The sequence below is a fragment of the Carcharodon carcharias genome, chromosome 16 (assembly GCF_017639515.1).
Source record: "Carcharodon carcharias isolate sCarCar2 chromosome 16, sCarCar2.pri, whole genome shotgun sequence".
NCBI classification, from domain to species: Eukaryota; Metazoa; Chordata; class Chondrichthyes; order Lamniformes; family Lamnidae; genus Carcharodon; species Carcharodon carcharias.
In genome coordinates this window covers 107,644,950-107,670,665 of record NC_054482.1, presented here as the reverse complement: position 1 = coordinate 107,670,665, position 25,716 = coordinate 107,644,950, and the positions used below count along the sequence as shown (strand labels likewise).

The window sequence follows — 25,716 nt, the reverse complement described above, 5'->3', positions numbered from 1 at the left end:
GGACTGAATGAGGAGGAATTTCTTCACTCAGAGAGCTGTGAGCTTTGGGAATCCTCTGCCCCGGGGGCTGTGGAGGCTTAGTCTTTGGCTATGTTCAAGACAAAAATCAATAGATTTTTAGGTATTAAAGACATCAAAGGATATGGGGATCGCTTAGGAAAATGGCATAAAGATAGATGATCAGCCATGATCTGTTTGAATGGCAGAGCAGGCTCGAGGGGCTGAATGGGCAACTCCTATTTCCTATGCTCCTGTGAAATACACACTGGGGGCTCTAGTTGTGTTCACACTCTGGGTCTCCACGTCACACATAGAAGTCCCCCCAGCACTGCAGAGACCAGCTTCCACCTCGCAACCCGAACGTGGGACAGGAAGTCACGGCGTTCCCTCGTCCAATAGCAGTCTGTTTTTAAACTTCTGCCCATGCGTTTTGTAAGTGGGAGCTCACGAACAGGCTCCAAAGCAAACAAGGCTTATTAAAATGGCCGGAGCTATAAACAACCTGCCCTAAAGATGTGGTGATCTTTTGCATGTGTTTGCATGTGTGCATTTAATAGAAAGTGTACAACTTTCCCATCAGTCATGGTGACTAGATAATGGGAAAGGGAATGAGCTCCAGTTTAAAAAAAAAATACACCTGGATGGATCATGAATAATGTTGATTCACTTGACGGTTTATAAAGCTGCATAAAACAGGTTGTTTTCTGCATGCGCCAAGGAGAGCGATTTAATCATCTGCAGTGATTTGTTACCAGACAGCTATCTTTCTTCAAAAAAAAAAGCAAATTCAAAGGTGGAATGAAAAGATAGGAACTCCGGAATGTTCATTCGGAATAGACTGGTTTCTCATCTTTAGCAGATGATAGCAAGGCCAAGGTGGCATCAGCTGCCTGAAGAGATCTAGTCCTGGGTTGCATGCATGCATTAGGAGCTTGGGGGTGTGTTGTTTCGGTGGATGTTACAGAGAGCTCATTTTTAACCATCAACATTGGATGGGCAGCAGCTGCATTGATCTTTTCTCTCTGTTGCTGCGGGCTTACAGTGAAAACTGAACCAGAAACTAAATAGCCAGAAAATATTAGAGCAATGCCACTTGCAACGCATCATCAGAATTACTTCCTTGCCAGCTTATTTATCTTAACCTTAAAGAGAATTAAAAAAAAATTCTTTTATGGGATGTGGGCGTCGCTGCCTAGGCCAGCATTTATTGCCCGTCCCTAATTGCCCTTGAGAAGGTGGTGCTGAGCTGCCTACTTGAGCCTTTGCAGTCCATGTGGTGTAGGTACACCCACAGTGCTGTTAGGGAGGGAGTTCCAGGATTTTGACCCAGCGACAGTGAAGGAATAGCGATATATTTCCAAGTCAGGGCAGTGAGTGGCTTGGAGGGGAACTTCCAGCTATCTGCTGCCCTTCTTCTAGATGGTACCGGTCGTGGGTTTGGAAAGTGCTGTCTAAGTAGACTTGATGAGTTGCTGCAGTGCATCTTCTGAATGGTACACCGTGCTGCCACTGTGCGCCAGTGGTGGAGGGAGTGAATGTTTGTGGATGTGGTGCCAGTCAAACGGGCTGCTTTGTCCTGGATGGTGTCCAGCTTCTTGAGTGTTGTTGGAGCTGCACTCATCCAGGCAAGTGGAGAGTATTCCATCACACTCCTGCCTTGTGCCTTGTAGATGGTGGATAGGCTTTGAGGAGTCAGGAGGGGAGTTACTCACTGCAGGATTCCTAGCCTCTGACCAGCTCTTGTAGCCACAGTATTTGTTATATGGCTAGTCCAGTTCAGTTTCTGATCAATGGTAACCCCCCAAGATGATAGTGGGGATTCAACAATGGTAATGCCATTGGATGTCAAGGGGCGATGGATAGATTGTCTCTTGTTGGAGGTGGTCATTGTCTGGCATTTGTGTGGTGCAAATGTTACTTGCCATGTGTCAGCCCAAGCCTGGATACTGTCCAGGTCTTGCTGCTTTTGGACATGGACTGCTTCAGTGCCTGAGGTGTCGTGAATGGTGCTGAACATTGTACAATCATCAGCGAACATCCCCAGTTCTGACCTTGTGATGGAAGGAAGGTCATTGATGAAGGAGCTGAAGATGGTTGGGCCTAGGACACCACCCTGAGGAACTCCTGCAGCGATATTCTGGAACTGAGATGACTGACCTCCAAAAAACACAGCCATCCTCCTATGTGCTAGGTATCCCAACCAGTGGTGAGTTTTGCCCCTGATTTCCATTGACTCCAGAGTTGCTAGGGCTTCTTGATGCCACACTCAGTCAAATGCTGCCTTTATGTCAAGGGCAGTAACTCTCACCTCGCCTTGAGTTTAGCTCTTTTGTCCATGTTTGAACCAAGGCTGTAATGAGGTCAGGAGCTGAGTGGCCCTGGCAGAACCCAAACTGAGCGTCAGTGAACAGGTTGCTGCAAAGTAAGTGCTGCTTAATAGCACTGTAGGTGACTCCTTACATCACTTCACCGATGATTGAGAGTAGACTGATGGGATGGTAATTGGCCGGGTTGGGTTTGTCCTGCTTTTTGTGTGCAGGACATACCTAGGAATTTTCCGCATTACCGGGTGATGCCAGTGTTGCAGTCATACTGGAACATCTTGGCTAGGGGTGCAGCAAGTTCTGGAGCACAAGTCCTCAGTGCTATTCAGGACCCATGGCCTTTGCACTATCCAGTACCTTCAGATGTTTCTTGATATCATTTGGAGCGAATCATATTGGCTGAGGACTGGCATCTGTGATGCTGGAGTCCTCTGGAGGAGGCTGAGATGGATCTCAGGCACTTCTGGCAGAAGATTGTTGCAAATGCTTTGGCCTTATCTTTTGCACTGATGTGCTGGGCTTCCCCATCATTGAGGATGGAGCTATTTCTGGAACCTCCTCCTCCAGTGAGTTGTTTTATTGCCTACCAACATTCGCAACTGGATGTGGAAAGACCGCAGAGCTTAGACCATATCTTTTGGTTGTGGATTTGCTTAGATCTGTCTATTGCTTGCTGCGTGTACCATTTGGAACACTAGTAGTCTTGTGTTGTAGCTTCGCAAGGTCGATACCTCATTTTTAGTGTGCCTGGTGCTGCTCCTGGCATACCCTCCTGCACTCTTCGTTGAGCCAGGGTCGATCCCCTGGCTTGGTGGTAATGGTAGAGTGGGGGATATGCCGGGTCATGAGGTTACAGATTGAGTTCAAATGCAATTCTGCTGCTGCTGATGGCCCACAGTGCCTCATGAATGCCCAGTCTTGAGTTGCTAGATCTGTTCAAAATCTATCCCATTTAGCATGGTGATAGTGCCACACAACACGATAGAGGGTATCCTCAATGTGAAGATGGGTCTTCGTCTCCATAAGGACTGTACGGTGGTCACTCCTACCAATACTGTCATGGACAGATGCATCTGCGGCAGGCAGGTTGGTGAGGATGAGGTCAAGTATGTTGGTTCCATTACCACCTGCTGCAGACCCAGTCTAGCAGCTATGTCGTTTGGGACTCGACCAGCTCAGTCTGTAGTTGTGTTACTGAGCTATATCTTGGTGAAGGAAGTCCCCTACTCAGAGTACATTCTGCGCCCTTGCCACCGTCAGTGCTTCCCCCAAGTGATGTTCAACATGGAGGAGCACTGGTTCATCCGCTGTTGGAGGGTGGAGTGTGGTGTGTGATAATCAGCAGGAGGTTTCTTTGCCCATGTCTGACCTGATGCCATGAAATTGCATGTGGTCTGGATTCGATGTTGAGGGTTCTCAGGGCATCTCCCTTCTGACTGTATAGCACTGTGCCACCACCTCTGCTGGGACAGGACACGCCAGGGGTGGTGATAGTGGTGTCTGGGACATGATCTGTAAGGTATGATTCTGTAGGTACGACAATGTCCGGCCGTTGCTTGACTAGTCTGTGAGACAGCTCTCCCAGTTTTGGCGCAGGCCCCCAAAGTTTAGCAATGAGAACTTTGCAGCGTCGTCAGGGTGGTCATTCCTTTTTCCTGACTTTTTCACGATTTGATAGAACGACGTGGCTTGCTGGACCATTTCAGAGTGCATTTCAACCACATTGCTGAGGGTCTGGAGTCACAATGAGGCCAGACCCGGTAAGGACGGCAGATTTACTTCCCTAAAGAACATTAATGAACCAGATGGGTTTTCACGACAATTGACAATGGTTCCATGGTCGTCATAACACTTTTAATTCCAGATTTTTATTGAATTCAAATTCCACCATCTGCCGTGGGTGGGATTCGAACCCTGGTCCCCAGAGCATTACCCTGGGTCTCTGCATAATACTACTATGCCACCACCTTCCACTGTGCCTATACAGTTCTGCATGGCACAGAAAGATAATTGCATTCTTTCTATACAGAATTTTATATAAATAGACACATCCCATAAGTTCGGCGCTTTGATTTCTATACTATTTTGTGTGATGTTCCTTTTTTATGCAAAAGAAAAACTTAAGGAGGGACTTACTTGCAGTGGAGGAAGTTCAGACAAGGTTTATTAGGCTGATTCCTGGGATGATGGGCTTGTCTTATGAGGAAAGGTTGAGCAGATTGGGCCTACACTCATTGGAGTTTAGAAGAATGAGAGGTGAACTTATTGAAACGTATAAGATTCTGAGGAGGCTTGACAGGGTGAATGCTGAGAGAATGGTTCCCCTTGTGGGGGAGTCTAGAACTTGGGGATGTGCTTTCAAAATAAGGGGCTTCCTGCTTAAAATTAAGAAAAGGAATTTCTCCTCAGAGAAGGTTGTTAGCGTTTGGAATTCTCTTCCACAGAGAGTAGTGGAGGCTGTGTCATTGAATATATTCCGAGATGAGTTAGACCGATTGTTGTTTGACAAGGGAGTCAACGGTAACGGAGGGTTGGGGGCTGGTGGAGGGGGGTGGGGGGGCTGGTGGGGGGGGTGGGGGGTGGGGTGGAGTGGGGTGGGGGGTGGGGTGGGGTGGGGGGGTGGGGTGGGGGGTGGGGTGGGGGGGGGGTTGCAGGCAGGAAGGTGAAATTTGAGGCCACGATCAGATGAGCCATGATCTTGTCGAATGGTGGATCAGGATCCAGGGACCGAATGGCCGACTCCTGTTCCTGTTTCTTATGTTCAAGTTCATTAAGGGATTTTGCCGTCGGTCCATGTGATTGGTGCTGGGAACTAGAACTTGTGCTAGTTGGGGTCACATAGATTGTCATGAATTTCAAACATTACCCCCAAACCACCCTCCCAACTCCCCAACAAGCTACCAACCCTCTTCTTTGCCGAACACACCTGAGAAGAACAGGGCACCTGGGATTTATGATCGGGTTCTATCCTCCGCCACCACTTCTACTCGGGCAGGCGAGGGCTTCACCGAGGCACAAACGTCAGACTCTGGTGATACTGTTGATACTTCACTGTGATTTTAATATGCACTTGGCTCCCATTGCCCACCTTGCCAGGGCCGCAGGCTCAGAAGAGGAGCCGAGATGGTAAGTGCATTTAATCTTTTTTTTTTTAGACAGGTTTCCTTGCGAGCCACAGGAAGCAGGAATGCTCTTCCAGGCCCCAGAACAAAACCTTGGGATCTCCCCTGCTCTAGGCTTCCTGTAGTACCCGACTTCCCCGACATGCTTCTCTGACTACTGGGCACAATTTCCTTGGCTACAGATGACAGATCTATCTACGCTGCCCCCTCGGCTACTTCTAGATGCAAAATAAAACTCCCTCTTCATTGCCCAAAATTATCACTCTGCCATAACCTCCCTCCCTCCAGCGCATGAATATTGTAACTTCCTTATCCCATGTCATCTGTCTTGTTCACTCACTTGAGCGGCATTTCTGATTTTCGAAGCCATTTTACGTTTGAGCCTCGCTGACTGGGGATTGATTCGGCACTGCTCACGCTTGGAGCTCCATTTGAGAACGTTTTCATTTTAAAACCTCGGCTTTAATTACTGCAGCAGTTTGTTAATGAATGATTTGCAAAATTTCTGTGTTTATTTTTAGCCACTTCCCAGAAAGCCAGGCGACTCCAGCACTGAAATATGTGGATCAGCTTGCTGTGGCACAGATCATTCATCAGGTATGATTAAACCATTGCTTTTTAAATGCTGTAGCAGCTTATTTAACTCCAGGGCACATCAGTTCTTTAAAGAGATTCTGTTTCAGCACGTCATGCACATACTTTCCTAGGAAGTTTGTGACGATCGGTTCAAAATGCTATATCTCTGTGTGATTTCTTTCTCTTTCTGCACAATGGATCAAGAAATGGAGTTTAGGAAGTAGGTCTTGTCTGTTTTACTGGTCCAGGAGGACCTTAAAGCTCCTTTGAATTTGCAAGTCACCGCCCATCTCCAATCGGCCTTTCTTTTGCAAAGTTATTGAGCGTGCTGTTGCCCCTCAAACCCATACCTATCTTTCCTGCAATTCCATGCTTGGAGCCCTTCCAATCAGTTTTCTGTTCTTGCCTCATCAGCAAAGCTGTGCCTTAAGCAAATTCATGACAATCTACGTGACCGGCGAACAATCCCTCCGCATCCTTCTCGACCTGCCTGCAGTCGTTGATATGGTTGAGCGCACTAACCTGCCCCAATGCCTCTCCTCCATTGTCCAGCTGAATAGAACTGCTTCCAGGACATCAGCGATTAACTTCCCTGCCCACCTTCAAAAAAGAAAAGTGCTACAGGATCGTTTCTGACCACCTTTTAGCACCTCATGTGAAAGATTCACTTGTGACAACACTGGAGGGTTGGCTGAGAAGGTGTGCTCAGGTCTCTGGAGTGGGGTTTGAACCCATAACCTTCTGCCTCAGAGGGGGGAAGTGCTGCCCTAGAGCCATTGCTGACACCAAGTTGCTGTTGCCACTGTTTGAAGTTGGTGGTGTCCTGGCCTGGGATTTGGGGGTTGTGGATTCTAGTCCCACTCCAGAGAGTAGAGCTTTTAGGCTGATGTTTAAATACAGTACTGAGGGAGTGTTGCACCGTCAGAGAATTGGATCATTATCAGAAGAGGAAACATTTGCAGAGCTATAGAAAAGGGCAGAGGAGTGGCACTTGATGAAGTGCTCTTGTAGAGAACTGGCACAGACATGATGGGCCTAGTGGCTGCCTCTCATGCTGTAACCATTCTGTGAGCAGGAAATTGACCCTGTACCATACCTCCAGCTAGCATACCTCCCTCTGGCAACATCACTCAAAGCAGATAAAGTTCCTTCACTGTCGCTGAGTCAAAACCCTGGAACTCCCTCCCTAACAGCACTGTGGGTGTACTTACACCACATGGACTGCAGCGGTTCAAGAGGGCAGCTCACCTTCTCAAGGGCAATTAGGGATGGGCAATAAATGCCCACATCCCATAAATGAATTTTAAAAAGTGTTTGTTCATCCAGTCATTTTTCATGGGGCATTTGCTGGTGCTGAATTTCTGCGACTTTTACCAGCATGACAGTCACTGCGAAGCACAATTGACACTTTTGGATGACGTATTAGCACAAGCCACATCAAGCCACACCTCCAGCACCTCCTGTCAGGTTAAAAAAAAAAATGGCAACTGGGCTCAAATCACTGCTGGTCTACTAAATTACCGGCTAGACATTCAATTTGTTTCAATGCAGATGAATCACGAAATTAGTAAAGAAAAAAGAAGCAGTGAGTTCAACCTTGCTTCAGTGAGTACAGGAGGACCAGGGGTAGAGCAAGTCCAAACCCTGCCGAGTGTGAAAGAGTGGGGTCAGGAAAGAGCTGGGCAGCTTTCGAGAAGAGCAGAGGGATTTGTTCACATAACAACAGTCACTGCACTTTGCAGTAATTCATTGTACATGAAGTTGCTTTGGGCCATTTCTCCAAGATGTGATGAGGCACTCTCCAAATGCAGGCTTTCTTTCAAGAGAGTAATGGCGTTAAGGACAGATATAGATTTTACTGTCTGCAAGATTGGTGTAGGTTGATGTAAAGTATGTGTTAAATCCTTTGCTTTTACTTGAAACTGTTGACTCCAGGGCTTTCCAGGTCTTTGACTGACAGTTTCACCTTAGGGGAAAATAATTTACGTGCCAAGCAAATGGAAGATTGAAAATCTGAGACATCTTGTGTGACAGAAATTCCCAGAGGTTCTTGGAGCTTCCAGTGACCCAACCCACTGTAAAATGCCACTTGCTTAAAATTCACTCTTCACGGTTGGATCATCCGTTAAATGAAATGAACAGCAGACCAGGCGAGTTGTCAATATATTTTCATAAGCAAAGGTGAAGATAGCAATGAATTGCACAGCTGCGCGGAATAGCAGTCTTGCTGTTGCTGTGCTGTGTCAATGCAGAGAATTGGAGATGGCAGTAAACTGTGTATCAGGGCAGCCCGGTGTCAAAGTTGCAACCTTGCTTCTGGAATCTTAAAAAGCAGCCAGCAGATGCCACATCTGGCTGGGGCTTCTGATGTGCTAGCAGGTTAAAGGATCTCAGCAGGGGCAGTCAATTAGTTTGATTGGAAGCCCACTTACCAAACATGTTATTGAGCCTTGGGTCAGCTGGACATCTTGTGATTGATATTATTCTTAAATGCTGAATTGATACTTCAATAGTTTAGTACAGTCCCCCATCACATTCAAAACTGGCAGTTGTTTACATTGACCATAATTATTACCATCTGTATGAACACCTAAAATCAAAGTTGCTGGTTATAGCGTCTTAAAGGCTGCCTTTTTTTTGGGGGCAGAAATAGCTGTGTCTACTCACTGATGACAAAGGTTCACAAGCCAGCTATTGCAGCAGAATAGACACTTCCAAACCCGTGGCCTCTATCACCTAGAAGGACAAGGGCAGCAGACGCATGGGAACACCACCACCTGCAAGTTCCCCTCCAAGCTGTACACCATCCTGATTGGAAGCTATATCGCTGTTCCTTCACTAATGCTGGAACTCTCTTCTGTGGGTGTACCTACACCACATGAAGTGCAGCGGTCCATGAAGGCAGCTCACCGCCACCTTCTCAAGGGCAATTAGGATGGGCAATAAATGCTGACCTAGCCAACGATGTCCACATCCTGTGAAAGAATAAAAATTAAAAAAAAAATCAGATTGACCAAGGTTAGAACTAGTGCAACAGTTAGTGTAAGATTGGGCAGTTACCACACATGGTAATAGTTCAGAATTAGCATTATTTTTTAAAAGAGAAGGAAGACTTGCATTATACAGCATCTTTTTTGATTACAGGACATCCCGAAGTGCTTTCCAACTTTGAAATGTTAGTCACTGTTGTGACGGAGGTAACATGATAGCCAACTTAAACGTTCTTAAACCTTCGCTCCCTCTAGTGCCGTTACATAGCATTATTGTTATCTGTGTTATACCAAGCATCATGTATATCGGGCAATTCACGTTCACGCGAACAATGCCCACTATAAATGGACAACTTAAAATTATATTTCGATCAAGAGGATTAATCCAGAAATTAGAGATTAGTCACATTCTTACATAGTGTTAGCTGTGTCTCATTTGGTAACCCCATCACCTGAGGCAGAGGTTGTGCGTTCGAGTCCCACTCCATGAGGCTTGAGCACAAAATGTAGGCTTGAGGGAGTGCTGCACTGTCGGAGAAGCTGTCCTTCAGATGAGATGTTAAACCGAAGCCCTGTTAGGCATTTGTGAGAGATCCCACGGCACTATTCCAAAGAAGAGCAGAGAAGCCCTCCCTGGTGTCCTGGCCAATATTATCCCTCGTTCAACATCTAAAACAGGTTAATTAAAGTAGAAGTTGCTGGAAATACTCAGCAGGTTTGGCAGCACTCTTTTGAAACGTTAACTCTGTTTCTCTTTCCACCGATGCTGCCTGACCTGCTGAGTATTCCCAGCATTTTCTGTTTTGGCTTCTGATTCCAAGCATCCTCAGAATTTTGCTCTTGACTTAAAACAGGCTACCTGATCATTATCAGATGGCTGGCTGAGGGAACTAGCTTTGCACTGATTTGCTGCCATTGAGTTGGTGGCAGAGCTTGCCCAGTGTTTTACAATAAACTGAGTCATTGAACTCATGATAGAAACTCCAGCATAAAGAGTCTACTGAGTGTAGCAGGATTATTTGTCTGGTAAAAAAGCAGTGAGTAGAGAATAGTTGCATTATACAGTGGAAATTATATTCACAGAATCAATCCCAATCTATGTATTGTGGTCTCCAGGCATTACTAAAGGAGGAATTACCCAATCTTAAAACATTTTTCCTTTTATTCATTCACGGGATGTGGGCTTCACTGGCTGGGCCAGCATTTATTGCCCATCCCACCTTAAACATTCGTTTTGTCCACCACCGACACACAATGGCAGTAGTGTGTACCATCTACAAGATGCACTGCAACAACATACTTCCTTCGACGTCACTTTCCAAACCCATGACCTCTACCACCTATATGGACAAAGGCAGCAGATGCATTGGAATGCCACTACCTACAAGTTCCCCTCCAAGTCGCACATCATCCTGACTTGGAACTATGTTGCATTTCCTTCACTGTTGGTGGGTCAAAATCCTGGAACTCCCTTCCTGACAGCACTGTGGGTGTACCTACACTGGATGGGCAGCAGCGGTTCAAGAAGGCGGCTCACCACCGCCACCTCAAGGGCAATGAAGGGATGGACATTAAGTGCTGGCTTTGCCAGCAACACATCTTATCTCATGAACAAATTGGGGACTTGTGGAGTTACTGTATGAAACCAAAAAAAACTTTCCTGTGCCCCTGAGTTCCACACCATGATTTCACTGGTCATGAAGCATCAGGGATGTCAGCCATCGGGAAAACATGGTGAATGGAAGAATGTAATGAATTTTATGACTGCTCCTCTGCTAATTGATCACATTTAATCTGCCAGTTTCTATCTTGGGGGATGCTGGGTGACCCCAAAGAATTATTTGACCCACCCCCGCACCAAATTCCTAATTCAGCTAATCCTTTTCTGTCACCTGCTGCTAAAAATAATTTTAATATTAAGAGAAGCCAGTCTCTCCTTCAGTAATGGTTAGGTAACAGTTTGAAATGATGCCTTTAGAGAAATCTCTGTATAAATTGGAAGGGGTGAATGAATTTAATAAGATTTGGGGACTGTTTTGACAGTTGAATATAATTGCATTCCATGGCACCTCCGGGCTGAAGGCTTTCTTCAGTCTTAAGTTCAGTTCATTGCATTAATGTAGATTCATCAATAATGGAAACTGATGGAGCCGAATGACATTTCTTGTGGCTGCTGCTTTTCCAATGTTATAATAGTGAATACACTTCAAAAGCACCTCTGATTGTGAGGGGCTTTGGGACGTCCTGAGCTAGTGAAGGCACTATATAGGTGCAAGTTTTTTCATGCTAAATGCTGGAAATTCTACAGTCAATTTGCACACTGCAAGGTTTCAGAAAACAGGAAGGCGTGACTGGATAAGCAGTTTTAGTGACATTGGTTGAGGGATTAAGATTGACCAGAATGATGGGGTATACTCCCCTGCTCTTCAAATAATGCCATGGGAACATTCGCATTCATCAGATTGGAAAACGGGTTCATGGTTTAACGCCTCATTCAAAAAACGGCACCTCTGTCAGTGCAGCACTCCCTCGGTACCACACTGAAGTTCTGTGCTCAAGTCTCTGAAGTGGGACTCCAGGCGAGAGCGTGACTACTGAGCTAAAGCTGAAACTTTGAACCTCACCCGATCCTGGAGCGCTGAATTATGGTCTCAAACACATGGCAGGGAACTGGGCAAATACAGTGCAAATAAGAGACTTTACGACCTTTACGGCTATGAATGGAGACTTCATTTATTTTTTTTCTCTCGGCCTGGATGAACCAGGCATTTGTTGCCCCAAGAAGTTTGTTTGGCCATTTCTGAGGGCATGAAGAACTAATGCAGATGATGGGACTGAAATCAGTAGGCCAGACCGGGTAGGGGAATAGCTGGTTCCCTTCCCTGAAAGACATGAAGGGACCAGCTGGACTCTTTTGTTCTGTTGTTTTTCCCCGATCCCCTTTCCTTTGATTCCCTTACAGTCCAAAGATTTATCGATTTCAGCCTTGAATGCACCCCCCTGGGGTGGAGAATGCCAAAGATTCACAACCCTCTTAAGTGAAGTAAGTTGCTTTTCATTGCAGTCTGAAATGACTGTCTCTTTATTCTGAGCCTGTGCCCCCCATGTTCTAGACTTTCCAGCCAGGGGAAACAACCTATCAGTGTCTCCCCTGTCAAGTCTTCTCAGAATATTACACGTTTCAGTGAGATCACCTCTCATTCTTATAAACTCCAGAGAATTATAGGCCCTTTCTGGTCAATTCTTCCTCATAGGACAACCTTGCGCACACCAGGAATCAATCTAGTGAACATTCTTTGCAACCCCAGTGTAAGCCTTCCTCAGGTGCAGAGATCAAAACTGCACCCAGTATTCCAAGTATCGTCTCACAAAACCCCTGTACAACTAATTGCTAGCTGTATCTGCATGTTGGCTTGCTGCATTTCTTGTAAATGGACACCCAAGTCCCTCCTTTCACCAGCATTTAATCGTCTTACTGTTGTAAAAAAATAATCAGCTTTTCTGTTCTTTACACGAAAGTGAATAACTTCACATTTACTCCATCTGCCACCTTCTTGCTCATTCACTTAACCTACTTCTATCCCTTTGAAGATTGTTCATGCCCTTCTCACAGCTCATTTTCCCATCTAGCTTTGTGTTGTCAACAAACTTAGGTACATTACAGATAAAAACAAAAAATTGCGGATGCTGGAAATCCAAAACAAAAACAGAATTACCTGGAAAAACTCAGCAGGTCTGGCAGCATCGGCAGAGAAGAAAAGAGTTGGTGTTTCGAGTCCTCATGACAATTGGGTACATTACAATTGATCTCTTCATCTAAATGGTTGATATGTATCTTTAAATAGCTGAGGTCCTTGCCCTGATCCTTGCGGCACCCAGACAGCTAGAACCTGACAACCTGAAAATGATCCACTTGTTCCTAATCTGTTTTCTATACTTTAACCAACCTTCTAGCCATGCCAATATATTATCCCCAATCCCATAAACTCTTATCTTGCGCAGGTAGGTTTTTAGACTGGAGGAGGGGAGAGGGAAGCAGAGAGCTTTAGGGAGGGAATTGCAGAGCTTGGGGCCCAGATAGCCGAAGGCGCGGTCGTTAATGGTGGGGCCAAGAAACCGGGGGATGCTCAAGGGAGGCACAAGAAAGCAATGCGCAGTAAATTTTTCATTTATTAACTTCATGCAAGGTCTTGTCACACACCGATTCTGATGGACTGTGTAGGCTCTGTTCTTATTAAGGGTGCAATTAGGACTAGAGTATCTGCAAAGGACAACAGCAAATTCAGATTCTTCAATTATTTCTCCACAACATGCAGGTTTCAATTGAAGTTGTCAGCAGGTTAAAAAGAATGGCGTTTACCATGTCAGGATTTAGCATTCGTCTAAATAGCTAATTATATTGCAATTAACTGCCAATTTCCAACACTGCCGTGGGCAGTAGTAGCTTAACAAGAGGAAAAAGATAATTACTATTAAATTGTCAACTGTGAAATAATACCTTTTTTTCCCTTAATGATAGATTAGGATTGCAACTTTGGTTTCATATCGCATTCGAATTTTAGCTGCAGCAAATTACATTCACATTTGTCATTAGCATTGCTCGAGGCTGGTCTTAAAAGTTATTAAGCATAAAAAGCCTGTGCAGTTAGATATCACTGACGGCAAAAAAGATTTATAAGCGTTCACTTGTATATGAAATCACCTTGGGTCTTGTTTCATCTTGGATGAAAATGCATTCTGGAATCACCTGTGTGAAACAGCCGGCTTGCAATTTTCTTTTTCACTCTGTGTAAGGAGCAGTTGGGGAATCAGGTTCTCCTGTTCTTCAATAGCATCAATCATAGAAACTTACAGCACAGAAAGAGGCCATTTGACCCATCGTACTTGTGCTAGCTTGTCATGAAAATATAATAATTTTCATAATATTATAATTTATTGTAAAGGTAGATTAATAGTGAGGCTTGGATTAGTTTCTGTGTGTGTGTGTGTGTGTGGGTTTTAATTGAATTACAGACAGCTTGCCTGGGTGCTTTGATGTATCAGAAGGGAAACTAGGTTTCAAATGCTAAATACGTAAACATGGCTGAGGTTTTAGAATGTGAGGTGTGAGGAACATTTGCATTTTTAGATAAATCAGGGTAGTGAATTTCAAAGAGATGGTAAGGTGTTATACCTAGCCATAACAGGCTAAGCCAAATAGTGTGTTTATTTTTCCCAAAGGTTACTGATAATATGAGTGTTATTAAAGATTTATATTATGGAAAAAACAAAGTTGCAAAGACATATTGGGACAATGGATTTACATTCAAAAAGGAGAAACATGTATAAAGGAGATGAGGTCTGTGCAAGGAAGAAGGTATTCTAAGATCTAACAAGTATGAAGAGCCTCCAGCCTTTATGTATCAAGCTGCTGTCTCCAGGAACCGAAGCTAAGAGAATTAATTTTAAATATCACTGTCCAGGGTATTGTGTGCTTTGCCTGGATCTGTTGAAATCTATGTTGTTTTACTGTTACCTTAACGAAGGTGTAACTGGGAGTTAGATAAGTTAGGGGAGCTAGGAGTTATTATAATAGTAAGTTATAGACCTATGAATGTGCTTAAAATAATTTATTTTATTAATAAATGCTTAATTTAGTTTTGTAAAAACCCTCTAATACTCGGTGGAATTATTACTATTGAATTCAATGCACGCATCTTGAAATAAAAATACAAATTGCAAAAACACTTGTGGCAGCTGTTTCAAGTTTCCCTCTGGGATTTGAGCAGCTCAACATTTACCATCGGTTGTGCCATAACATGGCTCTTGAAACAGCAGAGTTGTGCCTAGGCTCAACGCTCCTGCTTTTTGTCTGTGAGTTTCTCATTCTCAAGTCCCCTCCCAGCTCCCTTTTAAAATTAGTGACGAAATCAGCTTCCACCACCTTTTCAGGTAGAACGCTCCAGATCCTGACAGCTCCCTGGAAAAATGTCTTCCCATCTCCCTTCTAGACCTTTTTCCAATGATTTTAAATCCATGACCTCTGGTTATTGGCCTATTCACCAGAGAGAATGTTTTTCCTTTATTTATTCTATTAAAACCTCTCATCACCTTGAAAGCCTCTATTGGGTCAACTTTTAAACTGTATTCCAGGAGAACAGTCTAATCTTCTCAACTTCTTAAATGATTTGACAACGTTCCTGAAGTGTGGTGCCCAGGGATTCCCGAAGATACTTCAGCTGAGGCCTAACCAGTGACTTTTAAAGTTCTAGCGTGATCTCTTTTAACTTTTATATTCTATGCCTCTATTTATAAACCAGGAAACTTCTAGGCTTATCAACTTAACCGTATCAGCTTGTCCTGCCTCTTTCAAGGATTTGTGTATATGGATACCAAGGTGTCTCTGCTCACACCCACTTTTCAAAATCGTGGCATTTATCTCGATGCTCTTTTTCATCTGTGCTGGTTTAACAAACGAATCGCGAACAATACATGGCTCAGATTGTTTTCCTGGAAGGTGATGATTCATGTGTCCCTTTATCCCACAGATGTCACCTCGTTTGAATGGCTGTTCTTCATTAGCAGTGGAGTTTTTTTTGGGGGGGGCGGGGGGGGGTGGGGGTGGGGGAGGTGGTAGCGTTGGGGGGGGAGAGAGAGGGACAGAGTCCAACTCCTCATTTTTAAAAAATATATTCGTTCATTGGATGTGGGTGTCGCTGGTTGCGCCAGCATTTATTGCCCATCCCGAATTGCCCTTGAGAAGGTGGTGGTGAGCTGAACTGCTGCAGTCCAAGTGGTGTAGGTACACCACACAGTGCTGTTCAGGAGGGAGCTGCAGAATTTTCACTCAGTGCATGTAACGTCCAAACCACACAAACAAGTAGGGTTCACTAGATTGCACCTCCAGCTGGGTTCCCCCTTCTCCAGCTGAGCTAAGCAACAGCAACTTGTGTTTAACGTACATCTTTAACAACAACTTGCATTTTTGCAGCCTCTTTAATGGAATGAAACACCTCAAAGCACAAGTGTTAACAAACAAAATTTGACTCAATTCCACTGTTAAGTTATAGTGCCAGCTGTGGCTCAGTGGTAGTATACTCGCCTCTGAATCAGCAGATCATGGGTTCAAATCCCACCCCCAGAGACTTGAATACAGAATCCAGGCTGAAGTATTGAGAGAGTGTTGTACTGTCGGAAGTTCCTTCTTACCAAGCAAGGCCACATAAAGAGAAATTAGGCAAGATGACCAAAAACGTAGTCAAAGAGATTTTAAAGAGCGTCTTGAAAGAGGAAAGAGAAATAAACAAGTGGGGATATGTAAGGAGGGAATTCCAGAGCGAGCTTAGTGAAATACCTCAAAGCACTTCACTTGATTTTGATACTGAACCACCTAAGATGGTGTTAGGAAGGTGACAGAGGTAGGTTTAAAACAGTGATTTCAGTGAAGAGAGAGGGGCAGGAAGATTTACGGCGTGAATTGCAAAGCTTCAGACCTAAGCAGCTGAAGGCATGGCCACCAAAGATGGTGTGATTAAAGTTGGTAAGCTCAAGAGGCCAGATCATACAAAGTAGGAGCAGGAGTAGATCAGGAGTAGGAGTAGGAGTACTGCACCATCATGGCTGATCTGTTGTGGCCTCAATTCTGCTTTCCTGCCTGCCCTCTGCCCTTTGACTCCTTTGTTAGTGAAGAACCTATCTAACTCTGCCTTAAAAATACTTAATGACTCTGTCTCCGCCGTTCTCTGGGGAAGAGAGTTCCACAGTCTCATGACCTCCTGAGAGAAAATATTTCTCCTGGAGGGATGGAGCGTTCTCGGATGGTTATGGGGCTGGGAGAGGTTCCAGAGGTAGGATGGGGTGAGGCCGTGGAGAGGTTTAAGTGCAAAGTTTTGCTTTACTGGGAACCATTGTGGGTTAATGAGCACAGGAGAGATGGATGAATGGGACTTGGTGCAAGTTAAGACAAGGACAGCAGAGTTTTGGATGAGCTCAAGTTTATGGAGGGCGGTAGTTGGAAGACCAGTCAGCAGAGTGTTGCAATAGTCGGAGAGTGTGGAGGTCATAAATGCAGGGATGGGGGGTTTCAGCAACAGATGAGCTGAGGCAGGGGCAGAAATGGCTGTATTGTGGATGAGGAATTAGGCAGTCTTAGTGATGGAGAAGACTGTCTCTCATTGATCCCATGGCTGCTGAATCCAAATTAGCATTCCTGTGGCCATACATGGAGACTGAAGCAGCAATCTTCAGGGTTATGTAGTTGCTTGCTGTTTCTGAGAGAACACTGGCCCTGGACTTCTGTTAAGTTATAGTGCCACCCATGGCTCAGTGGTAGTATGCTCACCTCTGAATCAGCGGATCATGGGTTCAAATCCCACTCCATCTCTGGGATGCCATGGACATTTTTAAAGTCACAAAGATAAGCTGGTATGTAAGTTAGTGGCTTGAACAAAAAGACCCATGGATTGTAAAACGTCAGCCCTGTCAAAGCACAAGAACGGCAGCCTCTAGTCAAATGAGCAAATGCCCAAAATTCTACGCAAAGCGGGAGGGGAAGGAAAAGGCTTAAATGGAATGGGCACGGAAGCAAAAGAATGAAGAGAGGTGATAGCTTGGCTGAAAAGGTGACTTAAAGAGAGAGAGAGCAAAATGGGAAGCGGAGAGACTTGGGGAATTCTAGCACATAGGACATAGGCAGCCAATAGCTTAGCTGCCTGTGGTTGATGCTATTGAAGGTTTGGAAGCTTAGACAGTAACATGGTAACTATCACCTTGCGGCATCTAGCTGTCTTTTGAATATTTCCAATAATTTTGCCTCCATTTCTTCCATCTGATAAATTATTCCAAAAATTCTCCCTCTTTGAGTAAAGGAAGCCCCTCCGGATACCTAATGATGCCCTGTTTTGCAATGCTCCCTTGGCTTAATTTGAAGTAATGTTCTCAGTTTACCTCATCTATACTACTTATTATACAATGTGCTCACAGCTTTTGTCTGATGGGAGCTCCATACAGTTCACTATTTGAAGGATTGCTTAATTGCTTTTGGCCATACAGCTCTTGCAGACACAAGTATCTTTTCCCAGAAAGAAAGAATAATCTTCCATTATGTGTCCTCTGATTGAACTCACACGGTTTTATCATTAGTCCTGTTTCTTTTAAATGCTGTGTTCAGTTACTATATATTTGGTGAATTTGCGATGTTCAATGTTGCAACCTCCATTGGTTTGAGGAGTAACTTACCTATAAGAACACACACAGACCCATCTAACCCTCAAGGTGTCTCAAAGTGTTTCACAGCTACTGAATTACTTTAAGTGTAGTTACTGCTGTTGTGCAGGCAGAAGTAGTGACCAGTTTGTGCCCTACAAGCACCATTGAGATAAATAGCCTCATAATCTGTTTTCTCATAATGTTGGTTGAGTAATAATTGATGGCCAGGGTACTGGGAGAATTCACTCTTTTCTTGGAATGGTGCCATGGGATCTTTTAATGCAGAGTACATGTATAATTTAGATCAGATGTATCTCTAGTCAGATATATGCTGTGCTTGAACTAATAAGCTGCAGCACCCACTGTTTGGCATAAAGGATTTTGGAGAGGCGGGGAGACTAAAGGGATTGAAATGATGCTTTTTTACTGGAAAAGTTGGACCGTTGATTAGTTTAGAAGCATAAAGCTTAGGATCATTGGGCTGAGAGAAGCGTGTTAATTAATGTTTACAGTTGTGTTCGGATTGCATTTTAGAAAAAAGTACACTGAGAAGGAATTGGATCTTAACAGCATGGCTTGACTCAAGCACTTAGTATATGTAATTAGTTCCACTGTTATGATTCATCAAAGAGGAAGGAACCAAGCAGTAATAACCTAGTCTGGTGATGCCACAGATTTAAAATTCTTACCCTTGTGTTTGAATCTGTCTGTGGCCTCTTCCCTTCCTACCTCTGTATGCTCCTGCAGTCCTCCCACCCTCTGATCTTGGTGCTCCTCCAATTCTGGCCTTGTGTGCGTATCCAATTCCCTTCGTCTACATGTTGGTGGCTGTGCATTCCAGTTCTTGTTCTGTAGCTCTGTGGGTTACAACACTTCAAGAGCATATCCAAATGTTTTTTAAATACGACAAGGATGTCTGCCTCTGTCATCTTTCAATAGTGAGTTCCAGACCCCACCACCCTCTAATCCTTCTGTTAATTGCTTTAAACCCATGGTTATTGACCTTTCTCCAATGGGAATCAGGTTCTTCAGCCTTCTCTGTTCTAAAGAAACAAACCCCAGCCTATCCAATGTTTCCTCATAGTTAAAATTCCCCATTCTTGAAGCCATCCTCGTAAATCTCCTCTGTACCATTTTTAGTATGTTTACATCCTCCTTGTAATGCAGTGATCAGAACTGTATTCTGTACTCTAGCTGTGGCCTGACAAGTGTTTTATACAGCTCTACATACAGTTCTAGGTTTATATTAAATAAAGGAAAGTATCCCGTACGCTTTTTTAACTTCCCTACCTACCTTTGGGAACCTGTAGGGATCCCTCTGTCCTCTACATGTCTATGGAACACAGAAGGTTATAAAATTAGCATGCAGATACGGCAAACAATTCGGAAGGCAAATGGCATGTTGGCCTTAAATCCAAGGGGATTGGAGTACAGGAATAAAGAAGTCTTGCTACAATTGTGCAGGACTTTGGTGACACTACATCTGGTATACTGTGCAGTTTTGGCCTCCATATTTAAGGAAGAGGTGCTTTCATTGAAACATACAAGATTCTGAGGGGACTTAATGTAGATTCTAAGAGATTGTTTTTGCTTGTAGGGGAATCGAAGATATAGGGGCACAGTTTCAGGATAAGAGACCAATCATCTAGGAATGCTGCATTGTTGATAAACGGAGTGCAGCTGATTAATTGAGTGAAGACTCGGAGTTTAGTGAGAGGGGAGTTCAGGGAAGGAGTAGTTCGTTTCCTCTTCCTATCTTTCTCACCCAATGGAAATTGGTTCTTGCTCTACTAGCTGTTTGGAGAGTATCTGGTAAGTGGTTAAGTTATATCCTATCCCTGTACAGAGAATACAATTCTAAGAGTAAATCAGCAGATAAGGCTAGACGCTACAAAAATAATAAAAGGACAAAACTAAAAGCTCTGTATCTAAACACACGGAGCATTTGAAACAAAACAGATGAACTGATAGCTCAAATAGAAATAAGTAAGTACAACCTGATAGCCATTACAGAGACCTGATTACAGGATGACATGGATTGGAACCTGAACATTGAAGGGTATGTGACATTTAGGAAAGGCAGGAGATTAGGAAAAGGTGGAGAGGTGGCCCTGTTAATTAAAGATGGCATTAGCACATTAGAGAGGGCTGACCTAAGTTCAGGAAACAAGGATGTATTTGCAGTTTGGGTTGAGATGAAGAATGATAATGGCAAGAAGTCACTTGTGGGAGTGGTATACAAGCCGCCTAATTATAACTACACTGTAGGACAGAGTATAAAAGAAGAGATAATGGGAGCTTGCCAGAAAGGTACAGCAATAATTATGGGGGATTTTAATCTTCATAGAGACTGGAAAGATCAGATGGGCGAAGGTAGCACAGGTGAGTTTATAGAATGTTTTCGGGATAGTTTCTTAGAACAGCATGTTCTGGAGCCAACCAGAGATCAGGCTACACTAGACCTCATATTTAGCAACGAGAGAGGATTAATTGATAACCTCAAAGTGAAGGCACCCCAAGGTAGCAGTGATCATAATATGATTGAATTTTACATTCATTTTGAGGGAGAAATGAGTGTGTCCAAGACTAGTATTTTAAATTTAAATAAGGGCAATTATGAGGGCATGAAAGCAGAGCTAGCTAAAGTGAACTGGCAAATGAGGTTAAGGGGTATGTCAATAGAGGTTCAGTGGCAGACATTTAAAGGGATATTTCAGAATACACAGAATATATACATTCCAATGAAAGAGAAAAATTCCAAGGGGAGGACCCACCATCCGTGGTTAACCAAAAAAGTTAAAGACAGTATGAAAGTTAAAGAAAAAGCATATAATTATGCAGGGACAGGTGAGGTGGCAGGCAGAAGATTGTAAAGAATATGAAGAACAGCAAAGATTGACAAAAAGATTAATAAGGTGGGAATAATTAGTGTATGAGAGAAAGCTAGCTAGTAATATAAAGACAGATAGTAAGAGTTTCTATAGATATTTAAATGAGAGAAGAGTTAACAAGGTGAGTGCTGGTCCTATAGAGAGTGCATCTGGGGAATTGATAATGGAAATTAGGGAGATGGTGGATGAATTAAACAGGTATTTTGCATCGGTCTTCACTGTAAAGGACACAAGTGACATCCCGGAAATAGATATAAATCAGGAGGGAGGGAGGAACTTGGGGAAAATTGCAATCACCAGGGAAGTGGCATTGAGCAAACCTTTGGGGCTGCGGGCTGGCAAATCACCAGGTCCGGATGGACTTCACCCTAAGGCCTTAAAGGAAGTGGCTAGTGAGATAGTTGATCATTGGTTTTAATTTTCCAGATAACCTTTCACCCCCTGTTGTTCAATAATCTGTCTAGCTCTGCCTTAAAGATATTCAAAGACTCTGTTTCCACCACCTTTTGAGGAAGAGCGTTCCAAAGACTCTCAACCCTCAGAAAAAAGTTCTCCTCATCTCTGTCTTAAATGAGCTGAGATTACATTCAGATCAGCCATTGAGGCTAAGATTGCTTTTTGGTGTCTCAGGGAGTTAAGGAACATGGGGAGCAGGCAGGAAGGTGGAGTTGAAGCCCAAGATCAACCATGATTGTATTGAATAGCAGAGCAAGCTCGATGGACAGTATGGTCTACTCCTGCTCCCTTTCCTTGTTTGCCCTCCCAAAATGCAATACCTCAAAGCTTCTCCGGAATGAATTCCATTTGCCACTTTTCTACCCACTGACCTACCCAATCGATGCCCTCCTGCTTTCTTCCTCACTATGAACCATCTCTTTGACCAAGCGTTTGGTCACCTGTTCGAATATGTAGTTTGGCATGGTTTGATATTGCTTCTGTGAAGTACCTTGGGACATTTTGTTATGTTAATGGTGCTCTATAAGTGCAAGTTGTTGTTGATGGGCTGGCTCATTGGTGTTCTAAGTAAATCTGCACTGCGTGGGTTGTGTACGTTCTGCCCATTCCCTCGTAAATCGAGAGGCTAGCTTCTCAGTGTTCGGATGGGTGATAGATTTATAAATCTATGGTGATAGATTTAGCCTAGGAAGCCTATAGGAACATTCAGCCACTCGAGCCTGCTCCATAATTCATTTCAATCCTGGCTGAGCTCTGCACCTTGATTCCATTTACCTGCTTTTGCTCCATATCCCTTGATACCCTTACCCAATAAAAACTTATTGTTCTCATAGGACTGGACATTCCTAGAAAGAATGGCTTGACCTCCAACCAGTAAAGCTACTAATGGGTTGATGGAGTTCTATACAAAGTTTTAAATTGTTTTTCATTCTATTACTCAGTGATACAGGCTGCACCAGTTTGACATATCTCCTCCCACTCAATTTCTCGATTGACCAGAGCTGTAAATTCTAGTAGATATTTGTTTGTAGTTGTTGAAAGAAATATTGATTGGACCCAAACTCAATTTATTATTTGAAAGACCTCGAGAGAAGTGTGTAGGTATTGAGAATGGTGAGGAGATGATGGGGGTGGAGGGAGTGGGGGAGAGCTGGGCAGTTGTATAAGTCATTGTGACAGAGCCCATTATTGTGATGGGCTATTTGTTTGGAATAGGCAGAGAGGTCATGCCACAGTTTCTGGGAGGATATTTGATGGGTGAGAACTATGCTTCATGACTGCTAGAAAAGATTGCTTATCAAAGCAACTGTTGTCCCTTGGGTTGCAAATTTTTAAAACTTAAGAGTTACTGACTAACTGTTACTTAAAAGTCTGAAATTACAGAGAGCACTGTTTAAAAGTCAAAGTTTCATGTTAAGCTTGCCACATTTGTCAGAAAATTGTGGGTTCGAGCCCCACTCCAGCACAAAATCTACAATGAGACAAGTACTGATCTTTCTATAAAATACTAAACCGAGGTCTCACCTACCGTCTCTTGTGGACAAGAAAGATCCCATGGCGTTATTCCAAGAACAACAGGGTGTATTTCTGGTGCCCTGTTTCCTCAGCTAATGTCACAGACACGGATTAGCTAGTTATTTATCTCTGCTGTTTGTAGGACCTCGCTGTGTGCGAATTAACCTTCACACCCCTGATTTGCAACATTGACTAGACTTCAAAGAGACTTTAATGACTGCAGTAGGACCTTGGGACATCCTGAGGTTATTAAAGGTGCTATATAAATGCAAGTGCTTCTTTGTTTCTTTCCACATCTGATGGGATGAGAATCTCCTGCACCTGTTTGTTCTGCAGGTGCTGTGTGGAATGAGTTGGGCAGTCTCAGTCTGGTTCTTGTAGAGGTGGGTGTGCAGCACGAAGCTGTCCCGAAAGCTACACTAAATAGGCAACTTTACACTGAGAAGCTACAGAACGGGAAATGAAAACAAAGTCCACTGAAGCGGAAGTTGAACCTGAGGCACATTATTGGGGATGAGTAAAGAGAGCTTCACTTTGCATCCAACTGTGTAGTCCATGCCTTGACAGTGTCTGATGTCAGCACTGAGTGCCTGGAAATGGAAAGTGTTCCATTCCCCAGAACTAACAACTCTTGCTTCACTGAGCACAAAAATACGTTTCTGTTGAGACTTTGCAACCCTGGCAGATTGCCATACATGAAATTTAATTTGAGTGGTTTGCAGATGTAGTAGGAGTTCAAAGAGCCTACTGGCAGACATCTTGAGCCTCATCTAGTTGTAGCCAATTTCATGCTTGGTAGTTGCATCGGCAAGTTAGTAAGGTTTGATTTAACAGTTTGAAGCTATTGCAGTCAAAAGGAAATCAGTGTTGCTATGTTGGTAGATGGCTCCAATATTATGAGATAATTAAAAAAAGATGTACTTTGTTGAGCTGTAAATCTCTGTGTCAGCTGTGGCTCAGTGTGTAGCACTCCTGCCTCCAAGTCAGAAGGTTAAGGGTTCAAATCCCACTTCAGGGACTTGAGCACAAACGCTAAGCTGGCACACCTATGCAGAACTGAGGAGGTGCTGCAATATTAGAGGTGCTGGGTTTTTTTGGCTGATATTTTGAACTGAGACCCTATCTGCCCCTTCAAGTGGATTTAGAAGATCCCAGGTATTATTTTGAAGAGGAGCAGAGGAATTCGACCCACTGTCCTGGCCAATATTTATCCCTAAACTAGCGTAGCTAAAAACAGATTATCCGGTCGTTATCTGCTGTTTGTGGGAGCTTGCCTTACACAAATTGGCTGTTGCGTTTCCTATATTACAATTGTGATTCCACATCAATTTTATTTCATTGGCTATTTAAAGGGGTGGTGTCGTGGTAATGTCACTGGGCTTGTAATGCGGAGGTCCAGGCTAATGTTCTAGGACCATGGGTTCAAACCCCACTGCGGCTGGTGGAATTTAAACTCAATTAATAAAATCTGGAATTGAAAGCTAGCCTCAGTAATGGTAACCATGAAACTATCATTGATTGTTGTAAAAACCCACCTGGCTCACTAATGCCCTTTAGGGAAGGAAATCTGCCATCCTAACCTGGTCTGGCCTACGTGTGACTCCAGACCCACAGCAATAAGGTTGACTCTTAACTGGCCAATGAAATGGTCTGAGCAAGCCACTCATTTCAAAGGCAATTAGGGAGGGGCAATAAATGCTTGTCCCGCATCCCATGAAAGATTAGTTAAAAAGAACACTTTTGGGTGTTCTTAGGTCTTGAAAGGCGCTACATGAATGCAAATTCCTGTTTTGCTGTCAAGGAAAAAAACATTGTGGTGTTTGCAGTGATGAGGGTGTGGATGAAATGTTCATCCTGACAGTTGTCACTGCCGAGGTAGGTCTTTCTGACACACTTCCTGAGCTGCTTCATCCTCAAGTTGTCATCCAACCTCATCGAGGAGTCCATTTACTTTCTAGTTGATCTGGGAAAGCTTTTTTGCCACTCTTGCGGATGTGTCAGACGACCGATGTGGGAGACTGGGTTGGGGAACTTGGTGGCAGGAAGTCATATGATGGACCCCTCCCAGAATATGTCCAATCTCTATCAGTGACCCTTTGTGGGTTGACTGCATTACATTTGTAGGAACTGGATAGTCTATAGCAAATCTCTGGAATGTTGCACTCCATCACCATTTTGAAGGCAATAAGTGCAGTAAGTAAAAGTGGAAATACTGCAGAAGATTCAGAGACACCCTACAGGCATATGCGAATCATGCATCAGGAGACAATTTTTCTTATTTATAATCTGATTTGGACCTATCAAAGGCAGAGTTAAATGCATCCATAAAACCAATTCTGGTAGAGTGCAGGGAGCTGCCGGGCGGATTATTGGGATCCTCGATAATGTAAGCCATTTGACATTTGAAAGAATACATATATAAATATCTGGGATTTGATGGCCAGCTGCCACAGTTCTGTAAACTTTCTGGCAGGTTTGTTCTCGAAATGTTGACAGGTGATTGTTGCCTGGGGAAGGGTAGGATGGATGATATAGGTTTTTTCCTCTATCCCCTTGCTCACTTATTGATCTCGGCTCACGCAAGGTCAGTCATCCAATCTGTAGCCTTCACAAGGGCACCTGAGTGTTTTTCAGGCTTAGAGCCTGTGACATTTTT

General features: G+C 43.9%; 1 protein-coding gene across 1 annotated transcript in view; it reads left to right on the top strand.

The window, feature by feature from the left end:
- The window catches only part of pigk (phosphatidylinositol glycan anchor biosynthesis, class K), a 123,622-nt gene that overhangs the window by 80,227 nt on the left and 17,679 nt on the right, over positions 1-25,716 (top strand). The window contains exon 10 of the mRNA XM_041208650.1: positions 5,968-6,043. Within this exon, the coding sequence (XP_041064584.1) occupies positions 5,968-6,043 (76 nt within the window). The remainder of the gene's footprint in view (positions 1-5,967; positions 6,044-25,716) is intronic.